At 52.8% G+C, this 23,018-nt stretch overlaps 1 protein-coding gene and 3 long non-coding RNA genes across 4 annotated transcripts in view; 3 read left to right on the plus strand and 1 right to left on the minus strand.

The window, feature by feature from the left end:
• The window catches only part of LOC309626629, a 47,613-nt gene extending 44,964 nt beyond the window's left edge, over positions 1–2,649 (plus strand). Inside the window, exon 8 of the long non-coding RNA XR_014243327.1 lies at positions 500–2,649. This is a non-coding gene — a long non-coding RNA (uncharacterized lncRNA). The remainder of the gene's footprint in view (positions 1–499) is intronic.
• A 99-nt stretch (positions 2,650–2,748) lies between these two features.
• Positions 2,749–23,018, plus strand: part of LOC309626636 — a 1,318,538-nt gene continuing 1,298,268 nt past the window's right edge. The window contains exon 1 of the long non-coding RNA XR_014243340.1: positions 2,749–3,697. This is a non-coding gene — a long non-coding RNA (uncharacterized lncRNA). The remainder of the gene's footprint in view (positions 3,698–23,018) is intronic.
• LOC309626635 lies at positions 5,993–13,982 on the plus strand. The gene is made up of 2 exons (XR_014243339.1): positions 5,993–8,012; positions 11,544–13,982. It is a non-coding gene; the product is annotated as an uncharacterized lncRNA (long non-coding RNA).
• LRRC74A (leucine rich repeat containing 74A) overlaps positions 15,110–23,018 on the minus strand; it is a gene marked incomplete at its 5' end in the record, with an annotated part of 38,542 nt that continues 30,633 nt past the window's right edge. The window contains 1 exon segment of the mRNA XM_082388216.1: positions 15,110–22,396. Within this exon segment, the coding sequence (XP_082244342.1) occupies positions 22,241–22,396 (156 nt within the window). The 3' untranslated portion in view covers positions 15,110–22,240.

Here is a 23,018-nt window from a genome sequence, read left to right on the forward strand (position 1 = left end):
AATAATTTTCCTTTTAAAATCCTTCTGTGGCTACCCACAAGTTTCAATGTGAAGCCCTAACCCCTGTGCTTAGCGCTCAAGGCCCTCCGCATCACTGTGGTCTCTCTGCCCAGCTCCCGGGCTTCATTGCCAACAGTCCTCCTCACCCTCCTGCATATAGCACTCCTCCTCATATAGCACTCCCTTAACCAGGCCACGCTCTCTTTAGCCCTAGTCCATGTTGTTCTCTCTGCCTGGGTCGCCCCCAATTTTTCTCTTTCTTTATCTAGCTAACTAACTAACCAACCAACCAATTAACTAGCAAGAATGGCTTAGGCACTTGTGGATCCTGAGTCCTGCCAGCCCTTGGGGTCTGTGGCAGATGGACTCTAGTTGGCCCTGTTGACCTTCACCTCACGGTATTTTAGCCAAGAGAATATGGCCAAGTCGGGGGTGGGGGGTAGTGGGGGTACCTAGAAATGAATTCCTGCTCAGAAACCGTTTATGACTTGTTCCCCAGATAACCAAGAGCTTCTGGCTGGTTTTGGCATGCTGACACATCCCTCTGCAATTGCTCTCAAGTCAGCTCATGACTGTGCATCTTATTTCCATAATACAAGCTCCATGGAGACACCTATTTATTTTATCTCTTCCTCCTCCACATGCCCACTCCACCCCCTCCTCCCTGAGGGTGCCTGGTGCCCACGGTGTGCTCACCCAATGAATGCCAGGGAGGGTTGAGTGAGCGGGAGGGCTGGGTGGTTTGCTGGCTCAGGCAGGAGAGCCCTTGTGTCTATTCCCCCACCTGTTACACACGGCCTTGCTCCCCCACTATTTTAGGTCAGATTGCCTAGAAGCAGAGCCTGAGGCAGGGATTCCTGTGCAAGTGAGGTTTCGAAGGAGGGCTGTCAGATGAAATTGTAAGGGAATGAGAGAAGCAGAAGGGGGCAGGGAGGATGCTTGGCAAACAGGTGGGTTCAGTAGAGGTCTCGCTTCAGCTGGTCCCATGAGGAGCTCTGGAATATGAATGGTACTGCAAAGTTTGTCCCTCCCTGAAACACGGAGATTGGCTTATTGTATCCCAGTATCATTCGATTGTTGTTTCTGTCTGGAAACAACCAGCATTTCCAGCCAGGCATCTCCAGTAGGCTGGGGCAATTCTCAGAAGAAGGAGTCAGCTGAGAGCAACTCACACTAACAGCAGCTGGGGGTGGGTACCTGGCACAGGGAAGCTGGGGCACTATGCCCAGCAACTTGGACGTGCAGCTCCTGGCCTGAAGCTGCCCCTCAGGGTCCACTGGCCCCAAGGTTTAAGGCTGCCTGAAACCTCTGAGGCTGGGGGTTGGGAGCCCAAAGCAGACCTCCAGTCTGCCTATGGAGCTGTTTATGAAGGAAGGTTTGTAGTGGGTTGAATAACCACCTGCCCCACTCACGTCCATCTGGAACCTGAGAATGTGACCTTATTTGGAAATAGGGTCTTTGCTGATGCAGTAAGTTGAGGATCTCAAGGTATAATTATCCTAAATTTAGGGTGGGCCCTAAATGCAATGACTAGTGTCCTTATAAGAAGAGGAGAGGACACAGAGACACACAGGGCAGAAGGCCATGTGATGACAGAGGCAGAGATAGGAGGGATGTGTCTACAAGGCAAGGAACACTAGGAGCCTCCAGCAGCTGGAAGAGGCAAGAAAAGATCCTCCCCTGGAGGCTTCGGAAGGAGTGGGGCCCTGTGGGCGCCTTGATTACAGACTTCCGGCTTCCTGCACTTGGGGAGAATACATTTCTGTTGTCCTAAGCCACCCAGTTTGTGGTAATTAGTTAGGGTAGTCCTTGGAAACTAACTAAAGTCTGGTGCAGTGGGAAATGCACCACCCTGCCAACCCCAGGCTAGGAGTTTCCCTGACACTCACTTCTTGTGTGACCTTGGCAATTGTTTTCCCTCCCTGAGCCTCAGTTTCCTCACTTGTAACTAGAGAGGAGTAAACAACCTGCCAGGGCACAAGGCTCACCTGAGATTACCAAGCTGAATTTATTCAATTTATTTAAAGAAATATGGATTCCCAGGTGCCCTCCCACTGAGCCCTGCCAAGGTGTGGTCACGTGCCAGGTAACTCTGACCCAGCAGGCAGGCACCCGCACCTGAGTCCCCATTTGGGCATCCCTGGAAGAGCAGGTTTCTGAGGAACCTTCCAGCTCTGGCTCTATGAGAAAGAAGAGTCTGAGAGGAGTCCATGGGGGCGGATGGGTGCCTGCAGATCTGCTGTTGAAACAGAAGAGGCTAAGCACCAAAGGGGTTTGTGGTGCGTTCTCACAGACGTGAAAACGATGGCAGAGGCAGACACAAAATACCCGTAGATGCACAGACATCTTCGAAGGGAGGGGAGGAGTGGTTGTCTCCAAAGTGGGGGGGTCCTAGGGGTCTGGTGGGCGGCACACACCCTATCTGATGTCTATTGTCTGTAGGTTTCACATTTTTTTTACCTTGTGAACGTATGACTTAAAAAAGAATCAGTATGTTTTAAAACAAAAAGAAAAAATACCCTGGTGCTTGGAAATAAATGTTGAAGAAAGAGAAAGGCGTTCCTTTGCTCCTCCCTTCCCCCACTCACTGCCAGCTCCCGGGCAGCAGTTCTGCCACTGGGTCTATTTGTGTATTTGTCTATTTGTGTATTTGTCTGTTTGTGTATTTGTCTATTTGTGTATTTGTCTATTTGTGTATTTGTCTGTTTGTTTGTCTGCCGCCTTCGGTGCCCTGTGCCCAGAGGGGGGGGGTGTCCCAGGAGGGTAGGCTTGTTGCCCGGGATCCTCAAAGCTAGGAGTGGAGGATTCCACACACAGCAGTCAAGTGTCTGCAGCAGAGGCTGAAAAGTAGCCCCAAGAGACAACACAATGGAGGTGCACGTTTGACGTGACAGCACAAAGCCTTGCACTCAATTAGTATTATTATTTTTATTAGCTAAAGTGCCAAATGAGTGGTAGAGACAGAAAGTCCTATGGATTCCAGGAGAGGAGAGAGAGCTGTGAACTGGATGGCAGGGAGGGCTTGACGGAGGAGGGAGGTTCCAAGCTGGACAGCTAAGGTCGGGGAGCTGACCAGGGAAGGGGGCGTTTGGCGCCTCCTGTGCACCGTCTTTCTAAGTGGCACATTTTAATGTAATATGTTGATGTGACGGTTGCTAAGACCAAGATGAAAAGACATCTGGAGCAGAGCTTCTCCAGCTCTTTGTGGTCAAGAGCCAATTGTTTTCTTTGTAATTTCTAATCAACGACGGGCCCCTGTCAGAATGGCCATCATTTAAAAGTCTACATATAATAAATGCTGGAGAGGATGTGGAGAAAAGGAAATCCTCCTACACTGCTGGTGGGAATGTAAATTGGTGCAGCCACTGTGGAAAACAGTATGGAGGTTCCTCAAAAAACTAAAAATAGAGTTCCCATATGATCCAGCAATTGTACTCCTGTGCGTATACCCAGACAAAACTATAATTCAAAAAGATACAGACACCCCTATGTCCATAGCAGCACTATTTATAATAGCCAAGACATGGAAACTACCTAAATGTCTATCGACAGATGAATGCATAAGGATGTGGTATATATACACAATGGAATACTACTTAGCCATAAAAAAGAATGAAATAATGCCATTTGCAGAAACATGGATGGACCTGGAGATTATGATGCTAAGTGAAGTAAGAAAGAGAAAGACAAATATCATGTGATATCACTTATATGTGGAATCTAAAATATGACACAAATGAACATATCTACGAAACAAAAACAGACTTACTGATATAGAGAACAGACTAGTGGTTGCCAAGGGGGAGGGGGTGGGGGAGGGGAGGACTGGGAGTGTGGGATTAACAGATGCAAACTAGTATATACAGGATGGATAAACAACAAGGTCCTACTGTATAGCTCAGGGAACTATGTTCAGTATCCTGTGATAAACCATAATGGAAAAGAATATGAAAAAGAATATATTTGTGTATAACTGTGTCACTTTGCTGTACAGCAGAAATTAACACAACACTGTAAATCAACTATACTTCAATAAAATTTTTAAAAAATGACGGCTGTCTTCTTTTGTAAAATATAACACGAAAGAATTGCTGAAAAAAATGAAACGAACAAGAAATACAATTTATTTAAATTGGATTCAACTGACATAAATTGACAGTCGAATTGCTAGGAAAGTATCTAAATGCTTGCAGACACTTTCTGTACTTGTCCCTGGATCTGAGCAAGTGGTTTGCAGAAGGGCCCCCGATGGCACTTTGAGCAGCCCTGCTCCAGAGAGGGTCTCACAGGGCAAGAGGGGGAAACCTTCAGAGAAGATGGTCACAGGGTGGGACCTTGAAGACGTGGCTTCCCAGCCCCCATCCTGCCCCTCCCACTTCCAGGCTTCTCCCCCAACATTTTATCTGACTACACTTCTCCTGGGAGCAGCCCCTGGGGAGACAGGAGGCCCAGGCAGGGCTGTGTGGCATCCCGGCCTGTTAATAATTCAGAGTGCCTTCACACTGTGTTATTTAAATATTTTTTGACATTAGTCTGAAGGAGAGGCAGAGCCCTGAGTGGCGGGTGCAGGGTAGAGTAGGGGAAGCTGGCGGCAGCCTGTTTCTCCTTTACTCTCCGGGGAAATTTAGCCCTGCCCCGAGTTGCTGACCCCTCGCCACCAACAAACATTCTGCCAGTCACCAGCCCGTCCTCTTTGGAAGGTGCTTTAGTAAACAGCTCTTGTATTGAGCATATTCCTTGGCGAGGGTCTCTATCCAGCTCCCAAGCAGCTTGTCAAAGTGGGTCCTCTTACTGGGAAGTGCTGGAGAGCACAGCTATCCAGTCCAGTTATAGGACCAGTGATGTTATAACACCCAGCATTTGAGCCTCCTCCTGGACAGCTGCCCAGCAGGCCTCCTTTAACTGGCTCTGTTAGGGAACAGTTTATTAACTTGTTTCCCTGCTATGATGGGGACAATGATAGTAAGAATAAGAATAACTACCCTCTCTTGACTCTGAACCAGGCACTGAGCTCAGCACTCGACACCCATCCTCTTATCTAATTCTCATAACCCTTGGAAGGAAGTGTATTATTCCCATTGTACAGACAAGCAAGCTGAGGCCCAAAGTTTTAAGTGGCTTCCTGAAGTCACACAGGTGGTCTGCGGTAGAGGCAGGTAAAGCCAGTTCTACCGGACTCTAAGCTCCCCTTCTGGACCAGGGCGTGGAGGCCTGGAGTGAGCAGGGAGGAGGAAGAGCCAGAGCAGAGGCTGCAGGTGAGTTTCTCTGAAAGGGGCTGGGCCAGGGACAGTGAAGAAAGCCAGGCTGCTGGGCAGCTGGGCAGCTCTTTCTGGTCTACGGGGAGAAGTTGGGGCTGAGAGCAACCATCATCTTCTCTGTTTCCTTGGAAGAGGAAGGAGGCGGCTCTCAGGCTCTCCCGTCCTCAGCTCTGGGCCCCAGCTCGCAGCAGAGGACACTGAAGGTTATGACCTCAGCACTGGCTCCTGGGGGAGGGTTTTACACTCCACCCTCTCCCTGAGGCCGTGAGACAACAGTCAAGCACTAGCTGACCAACGAGCCCTAGGACACTCCTCAGCATTCGAGCTGCAAGATGATGACTATCGATGCAGGCTTGAAGCTTTTACATTGTTTTAAAGGTTAAAGACGGGACATATGATCAGGCGAGACTAATTACCGCCTTCCTTTGCCCCCTTTTCCCATCACCCCCAGGACAGAGAAGGTCACTGGGTCAGGGAGGAAGAAGGCTGGGCACGAGGTGGGGAACTTGGTGTGGATCTTCTCACCTCCCCGCTGGCTGGGCTGAATCATTGGGGGCCTAGAAGCCCCAGTTATGTTTGAACAACTAAGAGTAGAGGGACCAGCACCTTGCTTTCTGGCTGTAGCTCTGGGAAGGCAGACAGTGCCAGAAATTTAGTGACGGTTCCATGGGGTCCTGTGCAGCCCCACTGGGAGTCCCCAGACCCCTCCGTGGGATGCACCCCTAGGTCTTTCTGCAGGAGCAAGGATGATGCAGAGGTGAGGCTAAGGGCTGGTGGGGCCTGACATGGGAGGCAGGCCAAAGGACAGAGTGTGGACCACACGGGGTAGATCAAAATTGAGCCATGGACTCCAACACACCCATCCTGGGAAAGTGCCTGGACCCCCAGCGTTAGAACCAGCCCTGGAGAGGATGAGGATAAGGAGGGATATCCTGATTTAATGGAGTTTAAGTATGAAACAATTTAGAAACCACTGCAGTGACTGGAAGTTTATCTGGAAGTTAACGAATTAAATTCTATGTTATCTGAAATGATAGAGGGGTGAATGTGACTTATGATAAAAATTAAGCTTAGGAATAGGAAAAGGAAAACTTACATGTTTGCGTGTCAGAGTATAAGGAATGTGGAATAATGTTCCTGGAAAACTGAGTCCAGCCTTCCCCTGGAATTTCTGCACTAAGGATCCCGGGAGGCTCAGCCTTCCTGCCCATACCGGGATGACCACCCTGGGATCTTCACGGATCTCCTGAAGCAAAGGGACCTTACGGGGTGACAACCTAAGATTCACCTTCATGGTTCTTCCCTGCTAAGTACAGGGTGTTCTTTCTGGCTCCTTCTGGGGGATGGAGAGAGAGACAAGCCCATGGGGGATGTATGTCCTCACGGCACCCAGTGCAGGGAAACCTAACACATATAGAACATCTGCTATGTTTCCGAACCTTGTTAGACACGCACACGTCAGCTCAATTCTGCGTGAAGAATAGATAGCACGTGCACATAAAAGTGATGAAGCGTAATTGACAACTGACCATGCTTGAACCCACTGTCGCTCAAGGACTACGCACAGCGCTCACTCCTTACCGCAGCCTGTGAGGTGTGATTGTTCCCAGTTTACAGAGGAAGAAACGAATACCAGTGAGGTCAAGGTCACGGACCAGCTGAGTTAAGATTTACCCCCGTTGGTCTGACACCAAACACCCTGCCCTCTCTTTCCTCAGCTCTCATTCAGGGTCAGAGTTCCCCACCCAGTCAGTCCCCCTGTGCTCTCATCCTTAGGGCCGTAGACTCACGCCACTCCAAGGTGCCTGCACTCAGCTAATCACAGAGCCAGGAGGGACCTCGGAGCTCTCGGAGGCTGAGCTGGTCCCCCCCTTCCCCCAGCCTCCGGGAGACCCTGCAGAGCCAGGGAAGCGAGGAGCCAGTGCGGTGTCACTCTGTACCCTCCAGCAGCCAAATGTGAATGCTGTGACCCCCAAGGGGATGACGACACCCATTTTAAAAATATTCTTTATTTATTTGTCTGCGTCGGGACTTAGTTGCGGTACGCGGGGTCTTCATTGAAGCGTGTGGGCTTCCCTCTAGTTGCGGCGTGTGGGTTCCAGAGCGTGTGGGCTCTGTAGTTGCAGCACACGGGCTCTCTAGTTGAGGTGCGAACTCAGTAGCTGTGGCGCGCGGGCTTAGTTTCCCTGCGGCATGTGGGATCTTAGTTCCCCAACCAGGGATCAAAGCCGGGTCCCCTGCATTGGGAGGTGGATTCTTTACCACCAGACCACTAGGGCAGTCCCGACAACACCCATTTTTATCAGCTGTTTCTAAGCTTAACACACAAGGAGACTAGCCCTGGCTGGTGTCAGGGAGGCCAGGTGACAGGTGGGAGTGATCAGCGGTCAAAGGTGTAGAGCTCATGGCTGAAGGTCTGGGGCCAAGAGTCAGGCCTCAGGCAGGAACAGAGGTCAAGATAGGAGGGGAGAATAGTTGCGGGGAAGCTGTGCTCAGGGAAAACTGAGTCAGAGGTTTCTGAGAAGCAGGCAGTGGCGGGGGTGGGGGGGGCAGTGGAGGGCGGAGTGTCGTCTGGTCAGGCCGGAGTGGCTGGCAGAGTCGCCCTCCAGCGAAGGCAGAGAGGACCGTGCTCGGCTTTCAGACTTTAAAGGCCCTGTGGATGTAGAGGCCCTTCTGGGGGACCCTCTTATTCTTCAAGGAGATGAGGCGTGAAGATTGGTGTTCTGCAGTTTTGTAGACTTGGTAAACCTGGAGGTGAGTCAGGGTATTCCTGGATTCTTTTGACAACGTTAGGCACCTGGAATCAGGGTCCTTCGGCGAAGGTTCACCTGGTCTCTGGGAATGTGGTGCCGACATGGTACCGAGAAAGGCGAGGGAAGAAGGCTGGCTCCACCGTGCTGGGGGCCCGGGGACCTCTTCCCAGGACACATCCACATCCAGCTTGCTAACACCCCGAGTCTGAGAACCAGGCCTGGAATCGCTGCTGGGCCGTGGGAACGTGGGGGAATGCAGCTCGGGCCAGGGGTGGGCAGAGCTACCGCCGTGGAAAAGAGCAGAGTCAGCATCGGGAGCGCATCCTCTCAGCCAGGCGTGGCGCCAAGCCCCTCAGAGTCCCTGGTGACCTCTGCGTCCACAGCGACCCTGGGAGGGGGCGATCAGCTCCCCATTTACATGTCACGTTCCGACCAGGGTCCTGCAGCCAGTCAGTGGCAAAGCTGGGCTCTGGCTCCGGAGCTCTGACCCGCTTTGTGCCGTTGGCGCCCTGTCCGGGATGGGCCTCGCAAAGCTGGAGGCCCTGGTAGCAAAGCCCGCCCGGGACATGGTTTTGAAACTGTCCTGTGAGCAGAGTTCATCTACCCTTTTTGCCCCCTTCCTTCCTCCCCTGCAGAAGCAAGTCTTGCTGCCAGCAGTTTGACCGAATTCCCTCCCTCGCCCTTTTCTCTGGGTTTTACTTGAGGTCAGCTGGCCACAGCTTCCCACAGATGTGAAAAATGAAAGGCTGCCATGAGTCCCAGCCTCCCCCGGCCTCTGAGAAAATTTGCATCTTAATGGAGAGGGGATTAGCGGCCTGGGATCCTGGGAGATGCCGGGGAAGGAGTCTCTGGTGGCCCAGTTCTCAGCCTCGGGGACAGAAGATGGGGGTGCTGGGGCAGGCCCTGCCCGGGGCTCCTGGCTCATGCCTGGCCGACTCTGCCAGCGAGGGCAGACTCCGCTGGGCCGGCTTCTGAGAACTGGGCCAGGCTCCAGGCTGGGCCTCAGCAGGTCCCGAAGGCTCGAGCCTCGCCGCTTCCCCCATGACACACACAGGGCTGGGCCTCCTCTCCACCCTCTTCTGTGGAGCTTGGCCCTGGCAAGGGACCCACGGCCAGCTCCGCTCCTGCTAGCTCATTTCCCGGCACCATCTGCCCCTGGACCAGCTGTGAGCAAGGGGGTTGTGTGTGTGTGTGTGTGTGTGTGGGCGCGGGAGCGCCTGGCCAGCCTCTAGGAGGTGGAAAGCAGGCGTCGGCGGCCCCGGCAGGCTGGCTCAGGCTGGGACAGCGAGGCAAGCAGGCGGGGCAGCATTCTGGAGGAATTTCTGAATTACCTACTGGCTGGAGCCCAGAGGCCAGAGCGGGCCTGGGCTGGCCCAGCTGGCCGAGGCCCCTGAAGAGTCTTCTTCCTGGCTGTGAGGCCTTGCCGCCTCCCGCCGGCGTCTCTGCCCGCCTGCCTCTGAACCGCGGCGTGAGAACTCCAACCCGAAGGGGGTGGTCAGTGCCCCCCCCCCCTCTCCTAGGGAGACAACCAGGGCCTAAGGCGGAGGGACGTGTCCTTCCCTGACCCCTGCCCTCACCTGCAAGCTTCTGAGGTCAGGGCTGTTCTTCATCTCTCCTTTCCTCCAGAATCACAGATTCCATCTGGCCGAAGCCAAGAGGAGGCCTCTAGTCTCACCTCCACTGGAGTTGTTGCGGGGAGGTGATGGGTTGGCCGCTGCAGCTCCCCCAGTTCTGTCCCCCAGACAGGAAGGCCCTTTACGTGCAAATGTCCTCTCCCTCCGACAGGACGGGCCACATAGTCTGTGGGGGTTTTGTTAAAAAATTGTTAAGAATTTTAAGAGAGTGACAGCAGAGCATGAAACCAAGCCCCAGGCCCTTCTAAGTCCGGCCCTGTGTGACTGCACAGGCTGCACCCATAACACCAGCCCTGCTCCCAGAAAATCCTTGGCCCTCCTCAGCCCCACCCCATCTCTCTCCTGGACCACGTCTTTGCGAACTTGGCTGGAAGGCAGGTCTGAGCAGACAGACATCCTCCAGTTCTGCTTCTTCACGTCTGACACTGTCCTCAGTGGCAATGTCTGATGCCCCACCCTGACCTTCCTCCCAGGGAAACTGAGGCAGCAGGAAGGCCTGGGGACTCACCATCCTGTGTCGTACTGCCCATCCCAGACGACTGGGGAGGGACGGTGGTGGCAGCTGCATCTGGGGCTCCCCTCAGCCGCCCGTGGTGTGCCAACCCCAGGGCTCTGGGTGGGGCTCGGGTGGCGGAGAAGTTCCCACGCTGGTCTTCTGTTCCCATCAGTGCCATCCTCCCCGAGGGGCGGGCGGGAGCGGGGACATTCAGGGCTGCTTTGCCGGCTCCAGACCAGGCGTCCGCACAGCCAAGCCCGGTTGCTTTGTCCTTTGTCTCCACCGCACAGCGTCTGGCTCAGCCATCACCTGGCGGGGTGACTGCCCTGGGGGACAGTGGGGCCTGGGCCCAGGAGTGTCCTGCTTGGGAACTGCACTGGGCTCTGCTAGCAGCAGCCAGGCTGAGGTCAGGGAGAAGAGGCAGGAAACCGCCCCTCCAGTCGCGGGGAAAGGCCAGGTCCAGAGGGACCACGGCTCTGCCCTGGCAGCCCCTCAGCCCACAGCCTGGGCGAGACACTCACTCCTTCCTGCGGCCTCATTCCCGGGCTCCCACCAGTCTCAGGGACGAGGAAGCCCACCACCCTCCAGATAGGGTGCACTTAGGGCTTGGCGAGGGGCCCAAGCAGTCTGTGTGCAGGGTCCCACGTAGTCTCACAAAAGCCATGGGAGGTAGGTCCTATTATTATAAGTGAGAGTCAGATTAGCTGAGAAGCAGGTTCCAGGCCACAGGGCTGCCACGTTTTCCCCCGCGCTGCCCTTCCTTTGCGGACATCATCGTGGTGGCAATGTTTGTGTGGCTGTCTGTTCAACGTGCGCCCCCCTGATCGGGCTTAAGCTCCACGTCGCTGAGTACCACTGCCGTTTGAATTCACACGTGGCCCCTGGCACACACAGGGCCTGGCACATAGTAAGACCCCCATAAAGAACAAGGGAAGGAAGGAAGGAGGGGGTTGAGTCAGGATTGCAACACAGGTTGGCCTGACGTCCAGCCCACACCCCTACCACCTGGCTGCGCTGCCTCCGTCTAACCCGCTCTCCCTTGACACACTTCTGCTGGGCCAGACTAGGGCCGGATGGGGCCCTGCACCCGCCCAGGCTGGGAAGGGGGCAGGACTGAGTTTGGCTCCATGAAAGGAGTCAGTCACCCTGTCCACCGCCCCCCATCAGGGGTCCTTACCACTGAGGCTCTGGGGAGGCTCTCCTTCATGGGAGACTCCACTGGGCCAGCTGGTTCCTGACAGATTTATTGCCTCCCCAGCCCTGTGAGGCTGGGTGGTAGGGAGTGTGTCACCAGGGAGGCCTCTTCTGGAAGAAACACCTGTGTTGATCTCCCAGTGAGCAATCCAGTCCTCAGCTTTCCCGGTGCCCTTGGAACACCATAGGGTTCTTTCTGACTCCATAGTTTGGCTGGAGCCGCAGCCTCGGGGCCAGTACTCCTGCCGTCTGGAGCATCTATGGGTGTTCACCCTAGACGTGTTTGCAGTGGGCACTGCCAGGCTGCCGGGCGGTGTGTCTGCTGGAACTGTTCTCGGGAAACCCCACAGCTGGGCTGCTGAGAGCAAGGATCTGTCCACTCTTTCTCCCATCCTTTGACTGTATCCACTCAATATCTCTGAGGTCCTCCCCCTCTGCCCCAGGCACGGTGCTAAGCATGGAGATCCATGCGTGGACAGCTCAGCCCAGACTCCAGGGGCTGACAGTCCGGTTGGGGAGGGCCATGTGTCACCAGTGGACCTGCGGAGTGATGGTGAGCTCAGGGAACCCGGGGAGGGTGGCCGGTACCTCCTAGGAGCCTTTGGGCTGCAAGTACCTCAGAGGGTGGAGCCCTGCTGAGAGGTTGGATATTTAATGGCCACGCCCCCATCCCTTTCTTCTGTCACCTTTGCCCTCAGCCCACCTGTGCTCCCCTCGTCCCGCCCACCTCCACACACTATTCTTGGGAAAGGCTTGGGGGTGAGTCTTTTTGGCTTGGACACTTTCCTCAACTGCCTTCCAGAAACCCCCATTCTGGGGCCCCCTCTTCCTCACCAGTCTGTCCCCCTCAGTCCCCTCTGCTGGTTCTTCTCACAGACCTCGCTAAGGATTCTGGAGCCCCCCAGGACTCAGGCCTTTGTCCCTTCACTTCCTTCTGCACTCAGACCCTCAGGGACCTCATCTGGTCTTGTGACGTTCAATATTATCTATATAATATCCAGGACTTGCAAACACACCCCCGTCCAGACCCCTCCTCCAAGCCCAGGCTTGGACTCCAACATCTGCTCCACTCCCCTCTGCAATGTCTAATAGACATCCCTAAACTAATCCCCAGTTTTCTCTCTCTCCGCCCCCAACACCCAAATCTGCTCCAGCAGAGTTCCTCTCAGCCAGCTCAGTGATGAGACTTCATTCCTCCAGCTGCTGGGGGCCTGAGCCTGGGGGCCACGTGATGCCTCTCTTTCTTGCACAGCCAGTGCCCCACCTGATGGGGAGCATGGTTGGTGCCACCTTTAGATACATCCAGGGTCCGCCCACACCCATCACCCCACCACTTCCTCCTTCAGCTCTTGCCTCCATCATTGCAATAGCCTCTCAGTGGATTTTCCTGATCCCGCCTTTAAATCCCTAAAGCCTATTCTTAACACAGAAGCCAGAACACCCTTTTCAAAGATGTCGGAGTCTGGCCCTCCTCTGCCTCAAACACTGCAAGGGCCCATCTCACTCACACCCACGTTGCCCACAGGCCTCAAGGCCCCACTTGATCGGGCCCTGCTCCCTCCAACCTCACCTCCCGCCATGTTCTCCTTCCCTCTCTGCTCCAGCCTTGGGCTGCCTTACTGACCCTCAGAGGCCCCAGGCTGGCTCCTGTCCTGGGGCCTGTGCTCAGCCTGAAGAGCTCTTCCCCCAGATCCACATGGCTCTCCCTCTCTGCCTTCAAGCTGTTGCTCAAATACTGCCCTTCACCCGTTTAAAATCATAACTTCCCCCACCCTTAGCAATGAACCACCATACGCCACTCTATTTTTTCGCCCATAGTACTTATTATCTTCTAACATTGTATATGATTCACTTATTTATTATATTTATTACTTGTGGTCAGTCTCTTCCTGCTGGAATGTAAACGCTGTGTAAAGGATGGGTTTTATTGTTTTTATTCATTGATGTATCCCAAACATACCCACAACAGCACCAGACACATAGTAAGCCCTTAATGTTTATTGAATTTAATTGAAGTCACCTACACTTTAGTGTAAATAAATGTACATGTTTTCCCTCCCCCTTACATTGTAAGTTTTTCTCCACTAATTCAAGAAGGGTTTTTCCCCTGCATCACAGTGCTCTTGGGAAAAGTATTTGGCAGGGGTGGGGGGTGGGGCTGTGAGTTTTATAGTCTTGAAATAACACTGAGTGGATGGAGAACCCATGGTGGAACCAGGACTCATGGAAGGAGAAGCCGGGAGAGCTGCCTGCTGCCTCCCCAAAGGCAGGGTGTGGCGGTGGCAGCCTCTTGGGTGTGACAGAGAGAAAAGTGACAGCGCCTCACACGTGTTCATGGTGTGACTACAAGTGATTGCTCCAAGGACAGCGGTGAGGAGGGAGGTGCGGAGGACCAGACAAGGGCAAATCCTCGGGGTTGAGTCCTCCAGCCCGTTTTCATGGCAAGATGGACCCAGGAAGCAAACTGGACTCTGCATCAGCAAGGTGTCTGTTCTCTGCTGGACGACCTGCAGAAGCTACTCAGCGGGGCCCCCTTGCAAGGCCACGGGGTGGATTTGATGTTTATGCCATTGTCAGCTTTTTAAAATGTGTCATTTATTGTGATTTTTTTCTTCATTCTAAATATACATCCACTTTCTATACCTAACATTATATTTGTAAATTTTTTTTTTTTTTTAAAGAGGGTCCCCAGATTGTATAAGCTCAGGCTCCAAGAACCTGCATCTTCCCCTGAGGCGGCAGATTGAGGGTTCTGGCCCGGGCTCCCCTGGTGTCGCTGAAGCCAGCTGCATTGCTGCCTTTTTCAGGTACCTAATAAGAATTTGATTTCCCTGAGCCAGTTTGGAGTCCTATTTTCTTAGAGCTGAAGCCGCTGTGCGTAGTCAGAGGACTTGTGGGATTGGAGCGCCCTCTGCTGGAAAAATCGAGGTACAGACGGGAGAGCGGTACACGCCAGGAGTGGCTGCATTGAAACCCCACTGTTAGGATTCTGGCAAGAAAGCAGGCGGGTCTGGGGGTTAGTACGCAGGCAAGCCCCTGCTGTTGGGCATGGACACATTCAAGTACACACACCGTGTCCTGTAATTCAAATGTGAGCATGCTTTTGTGTACACGTGTTCCATTTCCACTGCACCTGGGGTAACACCACCTGGGGTCGGCTGCAGTGCCCATTCTGACACTAACCTCCCGGAGTCAGCATCAGACTCCACAGGTTAAGGGCTCGGTCCCCCACTTTGCTGCCAGCTACAAGTGGGGTTCCCCCAGGACACCTGCACTTCTGACTAGCCAGCTACAAAGCAGGGGGTTCCCATCAAACTCCTCAGGTTTGGTAATTCACTGCAATGACTCACAGAACTCACTGAAAGTGCTATACTGATGCTGGCAGTTTTATTATAAAGGTTATGACTCAGGAGCAGCCACATGAAGAGACATGCAGGGCAAGATCTGGGAGGGAGGCAGAGCTTCTGTGCCCTCTCCCTGTGGAGTCGAGGCAAGTCACCTCCCAGGAAGCTCCCCTGGGCCCTGGTGTCCAGCGTTATCACTGGGGTTTCATTACTTTTCATTACGCAGGCATGACTGATTGAACACTGGCTAGTGAGTGAACTCAATCTCCAGCTCCCTGTCCTTCTATTGGCTGAAAGTCCCAACATCTGCTCATATGGTTGGTGTTTCCAGGAAGCTATCTAGGTAGGGGCCCACCCTGGGTCACCTCGTTAGCATCACGAAGACACTCCTGTCACTCAGGAAATCCCGAGGGTTTTGAGGCACATGCCAGGAACTGGGAAAAAGACCTGTCGTGCTCTTGATTATACGGTAGCACGTGGACGCACGCACAAGGGCTAGTCTCATTCATCCTGGGCACACAGAAACAAGTCAGCCCCACCCCAGCTCATCCACAGACCCCCTAAGAGGTGGCAAAACAACACAGCAGCCCCTCCAGGGGTCACACCACTGTCCCTTCTTAAAAGGCCCCGCTGAGCCCCAGAGAAGCCCCCTCCATCCCACACCACCCTCGGTTTCCCTTCCCCTCCAGGATGTCTGCTTCCTGGAGGAGAGCTGTTCCTTTCCTCTAGTTCAAGGCCACTGGTTGGCAGCCAGTGTTTAGGACACAGGCTTGCCTTGCCAATCATTGTTTTCTTTTGTTTAGAACCAAACCAAGCGAAACCAATCCCAAGCCCCTGCTTGGCAAGGCAGCCTGGTCCCCTGAGGACACTGCAGCTGCCACCGCAGCCACATACCAGAGGCTGCAGCGTGCACTGATGACCCGCAGGCCTGGCACCCAGAACCACGCCCACCAGCGTCACCGCCGCCCCTGCTCAGGGACTCCATCCAGCTGCAAAGCCACAGCTGCTGGAGGAAGTTCTCTGTGGTCCTTGCTTCTTTGGAGGCTGGCTCCTGAACCGAGCCCAGAGACTGCGTGTCTGGTGTAGGCAATGAGCCTACGTCCCAGCTGCAAGTCCCAGCTGCCCCTCTCAGGACCTGTAAGCTGGGGCACTCCCAGCCCAGGAAGGGGATTCCGACCTCAGGAGCCAAGAAAAAGGCCAGATGTCCACTGCATCCCCCGCATTGCCTACACAGTGCTGCTGGTCCCTGGCCCTCCCACCTCCCTCCGATTTTTAAGATTCTGGGCAAATTCTTTCAATTTCATGCAAGTTTTAAGCCAAAGCCCAAGGTTGGAATGCCTCCCACGGTGTTTCAAAGACCCAGTAGTTGGGTGTTTCAAAGATGGCTGCTCAGTTTGGCCCCTAACACCCTCCTGGACCTCAATCTCCCCGCACTTCTCCCTCATAGGAGAGGAACTCCGCTGTCATGAGGTCATGCTTACATTAAGCACTTACTGTGTGCCAGGCCTGGGGCTCAGTGTTTCACATGCAACTCTGCGGGGGCAGGGGTACCATTATCATCAATATATACAGATAAGGAAACTGAGATTCAGGGAGGTTGAGTGACTAGCTCAAGGTCACAGAGCTGATCATTGGTGAAGCCAGACAGAATTCAAACCGAGAACTGTCGCATGACAGGATTTGCATGCTTAACCACTTTATGGTTCTGGCACACAGAGATATTCCACACTCTTCCTTCTCATCTCCCATCTTGCCTCCCCTGGCTCAATTTCTGAGCAACATAGGGGGCAGGGAGGGCGCACCAACCTGACCTTGAGAATTCAGTCACATAGAGCATCACCATCTCTGCCTTCGCTTCCCTCCCCACTGGCCAGTCCAGCCTGGCCTGGAGCTCATGCTTGCTTATCAATTGAGCTATTTTTCTGTTTGTTACAGAAAGGATGTAAACAGAGAAAGTGCATTTAAACTTCTCCCTGTAGATACAAAGCTGCGCAGAAGCCACAGAGGGGCAGGGGAGCACAGTGGTTAAGACCTCAGGGGGCCAGGGTCATATTGCCTGGGTCTGCATCTCAGCCTTCCTGCGTACTAGCAGAAGACTTTGGGCGAGATGCTTAACTTCTCCATGCCTGCATTTCCCCAGCTGTAAAATGGGGATGATTACAGACCTCACTGCATAGTGTCCCTGTGAGGATGCATAGAGTTAGTGCACATATATCAGGAGAAAACCATAATTCGAAAAGATACATGCACCCCAATGTTCATTGCAGCACTATTTACAATAGCCAAGACATGGAAGCAACCTAAATAACCACTGACAGAGGAGTGGATAAAGAAGATGTGGTATATATATACACATTGGAATATTACTCAGCCATAAAAAAGAATAAAATATTGCCATTTGCAGCAACATGGATGGATCTAGAGATTGTCATACTAGGTGAAGTAAGTCAGACAAAGAAAAACAAATAACATATGATATCACTTGTATGTGGAATCTTAAAAAAATGGTACAAATGAGCTTATTTACAAAACAGAAGTAGACTCACAGATGTAGAAAACCAGGGGAGAAAGGGAGGGGAGAGGGATAAATTGGGAGATTGGGATTAGACATATACACACTACTATGTATAAAACAGGTAACTCATAAGGACCTACTGTATAGCACAGGGAACTCTACTCAGTACTCTGTAATGACCTGTATGGGAAAAGAATCTAAAAAAGAGTGGATATATGTATATGTGGATATGTATATGTATATACGTAACAGATTCACTTTGCTGTACACCTGAAACTAACACAATACTGTAAATCAACTAAACTCCAATAAAAATTAAAACAAAACAAAGAGTTAGTGCACAAAGCCAAACTGAGCTGGGCATGGAAGGAGGGCATGCCCAGGGTACCATTCCCCTGCACTGCAGCTGACCCCCTTTGGTGCTGGGCTTTTGGGCCAGCACCTCTGGGCCATCTTTGACCTGACAGCCTCTCCTACTCCTGCAAGGCCCCTCTCCCTCCGCCTTGGTCTTCAGCTCCTGCTGGGGTCCTCCTGCCTGCAGCCTCCAGACATGGCAAGCTGATAAAGCACGACTCAGCCCATTGTCAGTGGGCGTGTTCCTTGTGCAGTACCCTCACCCGATGGAGCAGGCCTCCTCTGTAGTCTTGCCCAGCCCCAGGGTGGGCTGGCTGAGGGAGGGGACTGAATGTTTATGGAGCTTGTGCTAAGCACCGGATTTTCTTCCTCACAACAAGAGTGCGAGGTAGCTGTGAATAACTTTGATTCCTAATGAGGACACCAAGCCTTGGACAGGTCTTCCCAGGTGTCAGACTGCTAGACCCTTTAGGACTCTGATTTCATGTCAGGCTCCGTGGGGGCAGAAGTTTGGGAGATCAGGGAAATTGCATAGGAAGGACTGCAAAGCAGTCTGATGGGAGCACAACCTTCAGGCGGATTTTGGAGCTGACGTGACACCTAGTGGCCATAAGTAGTAACTACTCCACAGTTGGGCAAGTTCCAGGGCAACTCGCAGATAGGCAGGGTTTTGGCTGGGCCTACGTGATGGGGGGTGGCAAGTGTCAAGGGGAGGCCTGGAGGGTCGGGGATGGTGGCTTCCCCATATCTCCATCATTCCCCCAAAGCTACCCAAACAAAAAATAACATTTGATGAGAAAATGTGCTGCTTTTTCTATTTTCTATTAAAGATGAATAAAAGCAACTTGAGAAAACTTGCTGTTTTTATTGATCCCTAATCTATAGTCCATAACAAATTTTGATACTTCATAGCCTGATAATCTTCAGGGTTCCACCCAGACACCAGTAATTATTGAATGCTCAGTTACGAGCATGGACCTGATGGAGAATTTTATAGATTATAATAAACTTAAAAGACAGGCTCCCTGACTTCAAGGGGATTTGATTTATTTGGGGAGTCAGAGCAAAGACATCTACATACCCTGATGAGTAGGGTGGACGTGAGTTTCAGCTCACAAACTCTTTATTGCATTTCTTTATTTTCTTTTCATCATCCTAATTTTGACTGAGTCCATACAACCGTCCAATGAAAATTCAACTTCAAGCTAAGACTTTGAATAAGGGAAGGGAGGGGAAACATGCTGTGGGGAGGGGGACACAGATTATTTCAAATAATGATTCTGCCAGGAGTGAGAAGTCTTAGCATCACCTCCACCCTCGATGAAGAAACAAAGTGCAACCTGAGGGCTGGTGCCTTGATTCCCAGATGCCATTCCAGCACTTCACTGGTGTTCCAAAGTGTGGGTTCTTGGGCACCCCCCAAACTCTCTCAGCTTTCCACCACTTGCCCAAAACAATTGCCAAGTGAATGAGGTTTTTCATTTCACAGGTATTTTTTATTGAGCACTTACTATGAGCAGGCACTGTGCAGGTGCAAAGGAGGCGCACGAGACAGTTCCTGCCCTTGTCCATCCCAAGGATGACTGGCGAGGTTAATCAAAATCCTTGAAGGTACCCATTCCCCCCACCTGCTCAGTATATGCTGTTCTTGGCTAAACCTTCTCATCTTTTGCTAAGCTCCTCATGCCTCCCCAGTTTTCCAAGGAATTTTACAAAGAAATGCAGAATGGCAGATCCCTAGAACAGATGGGGATCCCTTTTTTCAGCTGTCCCACTTTTCAGGTGGAACCATGAGGCTCCAAGTTCAGGTGGCCAGCTCATGCTGGGCCACGGCTAGATGCCAGTTCTCTCTGTCTCTTGCCCTGGGCTCTCTCCACGTGACCCCCTGGCATTTGCTTCTAAAGGCCCCTGTCCTCATTTCCTGAGCATCTGTTCCCTCTGCCACTGCCTCCCAAATCTCAGCAATCTCCCCTTGACACAGTTTACGAGCACTGTGATGACTGCTTTTGTGCACTGACCTTCTCCCCACTGCTCTCTTCCGCCACCCAGCAACCCCACGCTCTCCCAATTTGTTCTTTTGGCTCTTAACGAGGCCACCAAGGATGTACCCCCTAAAACAGGAGGATGCTCCCTGGGGGAAGGGCATGTCATCAGCAGCCCGGAGACCCAAGCTAGACTTTATTGCCTCGCTCACAGCCTTGGTGTCTTTCCACCGAGGTTTCAGCCAGCTCTCCGCCTCGTCCCAGCCAGCAGCCAACGTGCCAGGAGTTCTCTGTCACTGAGACTTCTTTCCAGACCAGATGTGTTGCTATGGCTTCGTCATTTTCAAGAAACTGGTTTGAAAGGTAAGGGGATAATGCTGAGCACCAACGTAGCCTCGTGGCTGATCGACAAGAGTGTTTGGACAGGCTCGAGTCCAAGCGAGACCATCTGTAAACCCATCTCTCATCTCGGCAGAGCGTTGAACGTGGTGAGGTTCGGCGTGGCACAGGGATGGGGATGGGTTTACGCTGTCGGCAGGGCTTTGGTAGCAGATTTAAGTTTAGAATATCCACACGCTCATTCTGGGTCTGAGCCACCCAGCCCATGTTAGAGAAACACACGTGTGCAAACATGACACACAAAAGAATGTTGGTGACTGATTATTATTTGTAGTAGCAAAACATTGGCAATAACTTAAATGTCCATAAAATGAGAGTCTCTTTCTGCACTATGAGACTTCTTTCTGCACTATGAAATACCATGTAGCAGTTAAAAAGACTGAGCTAGATCTAAACATACCAACATGGACAGTTCACCAAGACACATTGTAAGGCAAAGCAAGTGCAGAGGAACGTGACAGTATGATTCTATTTATGATAAATAAGAAGCTGTGTGTGTGTGTGTGTGTGCGTGTGCGTGTGTGTATGAGGGTAAAATGATATAATAGTAAAACACATGTGTACTCTGAGCCTACCACCTGCCAGGTAGTGTTCTAAGTGCTTCATAGGCATTAACTCATTTAAACCTTAAAAGCTCCCAGCACCATAGGTACTATTATTAGCCCCATATATAGATGGGTAAACTGAGGCACAAGGAGGTTGGGTAAATTGCCCAAGGTTCCATAGGAGTGGAGCTGGGATTGGAACTCAGGTGGCCTGGTCCCAGAGTCCCTGTTTTTAACACTTAGAGAACACGCACTCACACACACACACACACACACACACACACACACACACACACACTTGATTGCAAGTACGTGGGAAAAGCTATGGAAACGTGTACCTGGGATTGTTCACGAGCGCCCTCTGGGAGGCAGCAGGGACTGTGGGGGCAGGTAAAAGAGGTCCTTCACTTTCTCCCTAGTATACTTTGGTGGATTTAGAATTTTTACAAGTAGATATTATTTGTACCAAAAAATGACAATGAAAAAATCATGCAACAGTAAAAATGACGACTCTGCTCTTCAATTGGAACCAACAGAGCTGCAGCGTGTGACCTGAGGGGAACTTGAGGTGCCCACAAGAGCTCCCCACTTGGGTCCTGAGACCCCAGTTCTGCCTCTCCATGGCCATGTGACCTCATCTGCAAAGCTGGAGGGTTGCTGGACCTGGACCCGGTCTCCTGACCTCTGCCTTGTGCTCTTTCCCACCAGCATCCCAAGGAACAGGAGGCCGTACTTCAGGGAGGGCAGGTGGGGAGGTCCAGGACACAGGCACAGAGTAGGGGGGCCTGGGGTGGTGTGCAAGCCTGAGCCACCCTGCGGGTGTCGGGGGTGCTTGCTGGATGATGGTGTCACTCCTGAATGACAGCATCATGTGCCAGCCCCTTATGTGCATTGTCTCCACTTGATTCTTATGAAACTCTCTCAGGTGCTGTGGTTATCACCCCATTCTCAACACTTGGAGACTGAGAGCTCTGCGCACGGCCGCACCCTTACTAGCTAGAGCAGGGTTGCAGCTGGGTCAGTCTGTGCGGTGGCTTCTCCACACATGAGAGACACTGATGGGGGCAAGGACGGAGGTATTGGGAGAAGGCTGTGGGGCAGGACCAGATGGGGGCCTCCTCTGACAGACTCCTTAGGGATTCCATGAGACACCAAGCCGCAGGGCCTTATGGACCAACCTGCAGACCAGCAGGGTCCTGCAGCCTCGGCGAGGAGGAGTGGGTCCTGGGACCACGCAGACCGGGGTGCTAAGGCCACAGCTGCCCCTTTCTGGCCACAAGCACTTGGCTCTGTGCTTTCCTTCTCTAAAGCTCCGATCATTATTCACAGCATGGGCATGATACTAGTGCCCGTTGGGCGCTATGAGAATTCAGGCACCTGTCTGGTGACTGGCGGGGTTCTTGGCACGTGGTAAGGGCTCATGGATGTTGGCTGCTGTTAGGACCATTATCACGGTCCTTTCCGATCTCTTCAAGGAGTTCAGCCTAAGTCACAACCGGCCTGGTTGCCTAAACTCCAGCAGCGTTGAAAGACCTGCAGTTCCTCAGTGCACCGTGCTGGCCCACACTTCAGGCTTGGTACTTGCCATCCTCTGTCCTCTTGTCTGTCTGTGTGACGCCCCCTTCCCCCCAGTGATACCTCCTCTTTGGGCCACTGTGATACCTGTACACGCCCCCAACTGCCCCTCTCACCACACCAGGGCCTATCCATTTGCTCCTTGGGTCACCTCCTATCTGCTCCAGGGCGGCCCCAGGAGCCAGGGTGCCTTAGAGGGAACCGGGGGCCTGCCCAGGGCAGAAGGGAAGCCCAGATAGGGCCGGACGGCGGGGCCAGGCTGACCTGAAGTCCACCATATCTGTCTTCTCACCCAGCTTCTTTATCAGCTCCCTGACTTGGTACCGGTTTACGGGGACCTTGTTCTGCTGAGGAAGCAGATAGAACATGCAAGGTCAATGGAGCTCTCTGCTCCCCCCAGACCTCTCCTGTCTCACACACACACACACACACCCCACAATGCCTCACTGCCCTTGGGACCACAGCTGGCAACAGTTTCCTCGGTTCAGAAGAAACTGAACCCACACCACGCAGGGCAGGAAGAATCGTCCCCGCCCATGTCCGTGGGTCGCTGCCCAGACTCCAGAGCCTCTCTTTTCTCTGGGGAGCAATAGGGGTGAAGGAGATGGGGATCCAGCTGGAGTAGGCGGCGACTTTGCAGCATGGGAAGTTCATCCTTACCTCCCTGCTACCGAGTCTGGCCGGCCCTCTTCACCACGGGTCACCAAGGGTCTTATCCCCCCACCTGGGCCCCCATGAAGTCCTATTCTTGCAGGGCCTGTCCTTCCTAGGGCTGCCCTGGTGACAGACCTCTTCATGCTTGCATTTCAGGGGGCCCTCAGCACCTCCATCATATCCCACATGTGAAGGTGTGGGATTTCAGGCAAGATGATAGGGCCAAAGGCGAAATACTGGGGTTTTGGGATGTGGTCTCTTCTCCCACTCCCTTTTAAAATCTGCCCAGTAGCCACATGCAATGGGAGAAAGGCC

This window comes from Balaenoptera borealis (genome assembly GCF_965194805.1).
Source record: "Balaenoptera borealis genome assembly, chromosome: 3".
NCBI lineage: Eukaryota > Metazoa > Chordata > Mammalia > Artiodactyla > Balaenopteridae > Balaenoptera > Balaenoptera borealis.